This window comes from Chaetodon auriga, chromosome 8 (assembly GCF_051107435.1).
Source record: "Chaetodon auriga isolate fChaAug3 chromosome 8, fChaAug3.hap1, whole genome shotgun sequence".
Taxonomy (NCBI): domain Eukaryota; kingdom Metazoa; phylum Chordata; class Actinopteri; order Chaetodontiformes; family Chaetodontidae; genus Chaetodon; species Chaetodon auriga.
The window spans coordinates 12,045,734-12,052,754 of NC_135081.1; the positions used below are offsets into that span (position 1 = coordinate 12,045,734).

Sequence of the window (7,021 nt, forward strand, 5' to 3'; positions counted from 1 at the left end):
AAACAACCTGCCTCTGCTGCTGACGTCTTTTATACTACTTTTTTATAAGGCAAAAATATGTATCTGACAACAAAGTGATTATTCTAGGCAAAGAAAGTCTGCGCCACCTTCATTCATTTATCTGTTTCTGACACTTTTTAAAAGAAAAGAGAGCGCGAGAAGATTTTCCTCCTTTATTTTTTTTATTTTTTATTTATTTTTTTTTCCGTTGAAAGGCGTTTGAGTGGGGGGCATTTTACACAAATTAAACATGCTACTCTGCTTCGCCCTATAAGCATCCAAGGAGCCTGTGCTTACCAATCAATTGGTACAGTCAAACAGAGCCGCAGCCTGCGTTCGAGTGGAGACCTTCAGTCTCGCTTTATTTCTGGATATTGGGGGACCTCTCTACCATGTCATATCCACAATTTGGATATCCCTATTCGTCTGCTCCACAAGTAAGTTGGTGTAACTACCTCTGTTCATTTAATATGTTGTTTTGGTTTTCATATTAAGGCGATTGATTATCTTATCGATTTAAGCGTATTCCTGTTACGCATTTTTGGCCAAGAATCAGAGAAGCTGTCACAGTCCTTTCGGGTATCGGGAAAGTGTTGCGTTACAGCCAGTGATACCTGAGCTCGATAGAAAAGGGGTAAGAAGAGGATAATCAAAAAAAAGCAGCGAGACCCCCGACCTCCCGTTCACTGATTTCTGCAAGATAATAGCCGCTCTGTAATGTCAACCATATGTTTATCTGCGCTGGAACACACATGCCAACTTGTTCTGCACACGCTGTGTGTGTTTTGCGCCATAACCCAGCTGCTGTTTTGTTTTGGCTTTGAGCCATAAAAAATCATTTGGGCATTACTTCGGGTATTACCGGGCAATGTTGGCAAAGCATGTTGTAGGCTATCTGTCTGTAACGTATATGTTTCTCTTGGAGCAGAGCTAATAAGCGACTCGTTTTGGACACGTTTTACGCGCACATTACCACAAGAATATGACGCATCATTCATCATCCAGTATCAGGCTTTACGAGTCATTTGATGTCGGATTTGAGTTTTTACAGATTGGCATTCTGACAGAAAACAAGTGCAAATAACTTGGGACGTTTCCGAAAAAGCAAAATTACTGGTTGTCAAAAAGGTATTAAATTCTTTTTAATTTTTAACAGTAGACTAGTGGAAACAAGTCGAATCGCGTTCGTTTCACTGAGACGATTTTTCTTTTACATTAAAAAAAAAGTTATGAACTAACTTCGACATCAAAGTGCTTCAGATTAACATTTGGTTTTTAAATAAAGTAAATCAATAACTTTTAAAAAAGATCAATTCTCTCTCGGTCTCCACCCAGTTCCTGATGACAACCAACTCTCTGACCACTTGCTGCGAGTCCACCGGCAGATCCATAGCCGACTCCGGAGTAGCGGCGTCCGGGCAGACACCAGTCTACTGCCCCGTGTACGAGAGCCGGCTGCTGGCCACGGCGAGACATGAACTCAGCTCAGCCGCCGCGCTGGGCGTGTACGGGAGCCCCTACACCGGCGGTCAAGGCTATGGGAATTACGTTACATACGGCACGGACGCCTCGGCTTTCTACTCGCTGGTAAGCCCTTCATCTGATCCCTCTTGGCACTGATTAATGGAGCCGCAGGGTGCTGAGGCTTGAGCCAGGAGCACCTCTCCTCGTTTTTATGCTCTACACTGAAAAATATACCTGTCTTTTTACTGTAGGCGTGATTTATCCTCATTTCAACCTTCCAGCCAACTTTTTTTTAGTAAATGGAAAACACTTTCAGCAAGGCGAGATAGAGGCAATTTTAAGAAACAAGGCAGAAAAAGTTCAGTCATTCCATTAATACCGAGACAAGCTGGTGTGTATTGGAAACGATTTGATTTTTACAGACGCTGAAGACTCAGCATTTTATACTATTATCAAAATGTTATTTAAAATAAATTCTCTAATGTTTTCAGAAGAGAGCCCAGGCATACACAGGCCTATGAAGTCTGAGAATATTGATTGTTCCATTTGGTTTAATGTTGAAAATCATGAAGTGCTCAGTTTTCTGGTAAAAGAACATGTACGATTGATAGAGGCTTTGTTCTTATACTTGATGTTTGTTGTATAGGAATTAAGTGAACAAGCTCATAAACCCTCAGTTTGTGAAATGTTATTTTGTAAAAACTTATTTTGAAAGTGTTGTCATTTTACTTACCACAAAACCATACGTATCTGAATGCAGCGCATCCTATAGACACTGTATCACTGCAGGATATAGTTTAAACAGTTTTTCCATGTTTCATTTTGCAGGCGGATATTTCAAAATTTACTACATAAGCAGTCGTGCCTCTCATTAATCGCCCTAAAGAACTGAATAACCCAGCAACTTTTAAGTCCAGCCAATACAGATCTTTATTTATGAATGTAATTTTTCAGCACCAGGTGAGTTCTTTCCCCAAACTGATTTCCTAATCGCACCACTCTTTAAAACTCTTGTCTTTGTGTATGATTGCAGGGCACATTCGATACTAAAGATGCCACGGCTTCTGCGCATGCGGGAATAACGCAGGCAACAGCCTACTACCCCTATGATCCCACCCTAGGACAGTATCAGTATGACAGGTATGTAATGTGCCTTCTGTTGATATCTGTAATGTAAGAAGCGGGATTATCAATGCAAACATCAGTGCACTTGGAGTGACTTGAACAAGCATGGTGTAGTTTAATGCAGTGTGGTACAGAATGAAGAAGTGATGTGTCCAGTTAGATTCACATCAGACTTTCATTCAGCTGTTAAGTCCACCATCACACAGGTTTCTGTTAACTGCTGTAAGCGGATAAAACAGGATGTGATCAAGACGGTGACTTGAAAAGTATTGTGCACCGGTGTGAGGTGAGTTTTCCCAGCCGTTAAATCAATCATTCTCCGAGAGGTCATCATCATGTATAGCAACACTGGGTGATCACCTTCATCTCATGACACATTTCTTTCCTGATGAGGTGATGTGCTGCAGAAGGCTCACACCCCTCTGAGAAAGACACGAGGCCTCTTCGGTGCTGTGAAAAGCATGTCTGCCATATTGAAAGGTCTTTCCAATAATGAGATGACATCCAAATGAAGTGCGTGATGTGGTGAAAATATAGGCTGTGAATGATAACTATACCTGATTACGCTAAACGTGATCTGCGTGCTTTCTGACAAGAACCAGCAATTTAAGGAAGACGGCACGAACAGAACTGCATGGGACAGCACAGAAAACACTTCTGCAATCATCGCATTAATCGATGTGTTAATTGATCGGCAAAGCGTCATATCGATTATCTTGAGAGCAAAGCGAGAGTTCACAAAACCAGGCTTCTTTTACCAATCACTCTAAATTCAGAATAAAGTGTAAAAGGTGTCAGCAGGAATGCTAATAAGTGCACATACAGCAAAAGGCCTGAGTCTGAGGCAAAACAAAATTAGCGGCACTCAGAAAAACAAGCAGGCCCACTGCAGTACCACTCTGTCTGCACCCGTCTTTCACCTGAGGGCTCATCATTACACTCAATAAAGCAATTTTACAGTCTATTTTATCTGCCAGGGAACAACACGGGCTATGGAAAGGTGCAGCGCTCCTCTCCCTTCGATTCCCTTAGCAGTGCTTGACCTGCACTAAGCTATACGGAGCAATAAAGGCCTCATAAAAGCCTCCCCTGAGAGGACTTTTACAGCTCACTGCTGAATGAAAATCAACACTGTGCATTTTAAATGTAGGCCTACGGTTGGAGAGGGTAAAGGAGTCGTAAGCTGAGCTAAGAATGGGATTGATACAAGAAAATATACATGCATATCACCCAAATTGGCATTATTACTGTTAAAACATTTTACTTGCTTGATTAAATTTGCTTATTTACAAAATATACTCGTAGCAGATTTACTTTAAATGCCTGCATAGGCGCTGTACAGAAGGTTGTTGCAGGGGGAAGTTAGGGTGCAACAAAGTGACCCCTGCACGTATACTGCAAATGATCTTAGTAGGTCCAACGCTTCTGCAGCTGTCCCTGCCCTGTGCTTTCCAAATGATGTCCCTTAACTGACATGTGTTTGGGATGCCTAGCTTTAATTTTCAGATCGTTACACAATTCTAGCAGCAGATAGGTTTATGAGTGGGACAGTCAGGCTTATGGAGGATGCGCTGCATAATTTCAAGGAGATTACAGGAAGCAGATGGCTCTGTCATGGTTTCAGGAGATAAACTGCCAGGGCAACACATTCGAAATTGTCATGCAACAAGCATCCAGTATTATATTTACCCTCTTGTTACCATCATGCTTGTGTTCTCATTAACAGATATGGTTCCATGGATGGGGGAACAAGGCGGAAGAACGCCACGCGTGAGACGACCAGCACGCTGAAGGCCTGGCTGCAGGAGCACAGGAAGAACCCCTATCCAACTAAAGGGGAGAAGATCATGCTGGCCATCATCACCAAGATGACCCTCACGCAGGTCTCCACCTGGTTTGCAAACGCCAGGCGGAGGCTCAAGAAGGAGAACAAGATGACCTGGCCGCCCAGAAACAAGGGCTCAGAGGAGAAGAGATATGACGAGGATGAGGATGGGTCTCAGGAGGAGCAGATAAAAAGCGAGAACAATGAGGATGGTCAGTGTCACAATGTCACAGCCTTTCTTAAGTTTTATGCTGGATTGTTTGGCAGTATATCACAGGAGTCTTTTATCTGAGAAGCATGTTAAAAAAAAAAAAAAAACATACCCGTAGTATTCATGACATCTTGTTCTCATTGCGATTACAGTCATAATGTGGGGACTTTTTCGGCAACATTCTCAACCCAAGTATTATTTTTGACTTTAGTTTGAAATGAGAGCCTGAGTAAAAAGCCAAGTTTAGCTGCTGTTCCTTATTTTATTCATCTCAGTCATTTAGTTAGAGGGATCAGGATGAGTCAAAATAATTCCTGAAGAGCAACTAGAGAATAATGATCACATGCCTGTGAGCGGTCCACTGCTTCCATACATCCCGAAAACTCCTATTTTCTATTCATTTGCTCAAAAATGAGATTAGAGTGAGATTTTATGAAATCTACTCATCAGCGTAAAGCATTTGCTTCTCTAAAACCCCATCAGTCTTACATATTATTTTATCTTTTTAATATATAATGTTAATAAGATGATACCTGTACCATAGTGATAATAAGGAACAAAGAAGCCTGAGGATTTGTTTCGGTTAACATTTTGTTCTTACAGTGTGCACTTTGCTAAACACAAATTATTTATTTGTATTTTTAAAAATGAAACTTGTCAGCAGCATAAGCAGTTCCCATATGACTTTAATCATCATAACAATCTTTCAGCTGTGGAATACTATCAGACAGGCCTCAGTCAGTTTCACACACACGCTTTTTAATGGTCGGATTGTGCTTTTTCCAACTTTTTGAGCTGATCGTGACACGATTTGTCTGACAGGCCTGAGTTCGTTTTAGTCAGTAATTAAAATAGCTAGTAAATTGAAGTACATTAGCTAATCCCTGAATTAAAGACCACTAACTTTTTTTTACAGTGTGCGATTGCAGGTTCAACACTTGACTGTTGAGGATGCTTTCATCTGGTGCCATATCGTGTGATATATATCATCCACTGACATGTCTGCTTCCCTCTCTGTTCTCTCCTTCCCAGAGACCAGAAGTCGGCCGGATAAGGACCTCCAGTTGAGCGATCTGGACGATTTCGACACGCTGGAGTCTGAGAGCTCGGAGTGTGAGCTGAAGCACCGATACCACATGAACACACACATGTCAACGACGAGCGACTGCCCCGGCGAACACCTCATCAAGGACGCGTCTCTGAAAATCTCCATCCCCGTTTCTCTGGGAGGGGAGCAGGACTTGAGCAAAAGTTGCCTCAAAACGAACCCGGAGGATTTCCAACAGGACAGCAGACAGCAGGTGAAAGCATGCTATAACCACCAGCAGCAGCAGCAGCAGCAGCAACAAGGGCACCAGATATTAGACGGCAAGCCTCGGATCTGGTCTTTGGCCCAAACTGCGACGTCCCTGAACCAGACTGAGTACCCGTCCTGTATGCTGAGGTGCCAGCCGCCGCCCTCCTCCCTCAGCCCATCCCCTGCCGCTACCTCACCCGTAACCGGCCTGGACAACAGGCAGGACTCGCCGGTCACGACCCTGAGAAACTGGGTGGACGGGGTTTTCCACGACCCCTTGTTCAGGCACAGCACTTTGAGCCAGGCTCTGACCAACACCACCGTCTCTTGGACCACGAACACCAAAGGCGCCATTCTGGAGGCTGAGAGGAGCACGGCGGCCTTGCAGCAGCATCACGCCTCCTCCAAAGACAGTGCCATGACTTTCCCAAAAAGTATCAACAAACTGTTCTGCTCCTAACAAAACCAAATGGCCCCCTTTATTGCAAAAAGAGAGAGATTTTTTTTTGTGACTGGCTGAAAGTCGGATGGAAAAGCCTATTTCGTCTCCATGATCCCCTCATCATGTTTTATTGTTTCTAAAAGCAATGATAGCTATATACTGTTACATGGGCGTGACACAGGAGAAATATCCGGATCGGTTTGGCTTATTTGAGTTAACGCACGCACAAAAACTTATCGAAATGTATAACTAAAAGTTTACATCTTGGAAAAAAAAAAAAAAAGAAATAGGCCTAAGGTTTACATGATTTTTCTTTGGTCCTTTTTCTTTAGTATGCGCATGCAAATGTAATTGAATATTATTTAAGTCTCAGCAGTTGAGTATCACTATTAAACTAAAAAAAAAAGAAAAAGGAAAAAAAAATGTCTCACAAATGCACAGCTCTCCGAGGAAGTGAGCGAGAGCGTCTCAACTTTGTTCACTGAAAATAAAAGCAGTCGGTTTCTGAAGAGCGCTTGTGATGTTGCGTTCATGGTACGAGTTGCTGTCCGTGGTGCTGAAACACAGGGGGCTCACTCGATGTCCTGCTTTTCTTCCTTGATCTGTTTACATGTGTTTTTTCACTATTATCATTCATGTAAACCTTCTTCAGTCGAG

General features: G+C 42.7%; 1 protein-coding gene across 1 annotated transcript; it reads left to right on the forward strand.

The window, feature by feature from the left end:
* Positions 1-277: 277 nt before the first annotated feature.
* irx4a (iroquois homeobox 4a) lies at positions 278-6,776 on the forward strand. The gene is made up of 5 exons (XM_076737707.1): positions 278-437; positions 1,336-1,587; positions 2,498-2,604; positions 4,316-4,626; positions 5,658-6,776. The coding sequence occupies exons 1-5, from the start codon at positions 393-395 to the stop codon at positions 6,380-6,382; spliced, it is 1,440 nt and encodes a 479-aa protein (XP_076593822.1). The 5' UTR covers positions 278-392; the 3' UTR covers positions 6,383-6,776.
* Positions 6,777-7,021: the final 245 nt, after the last annotated feature.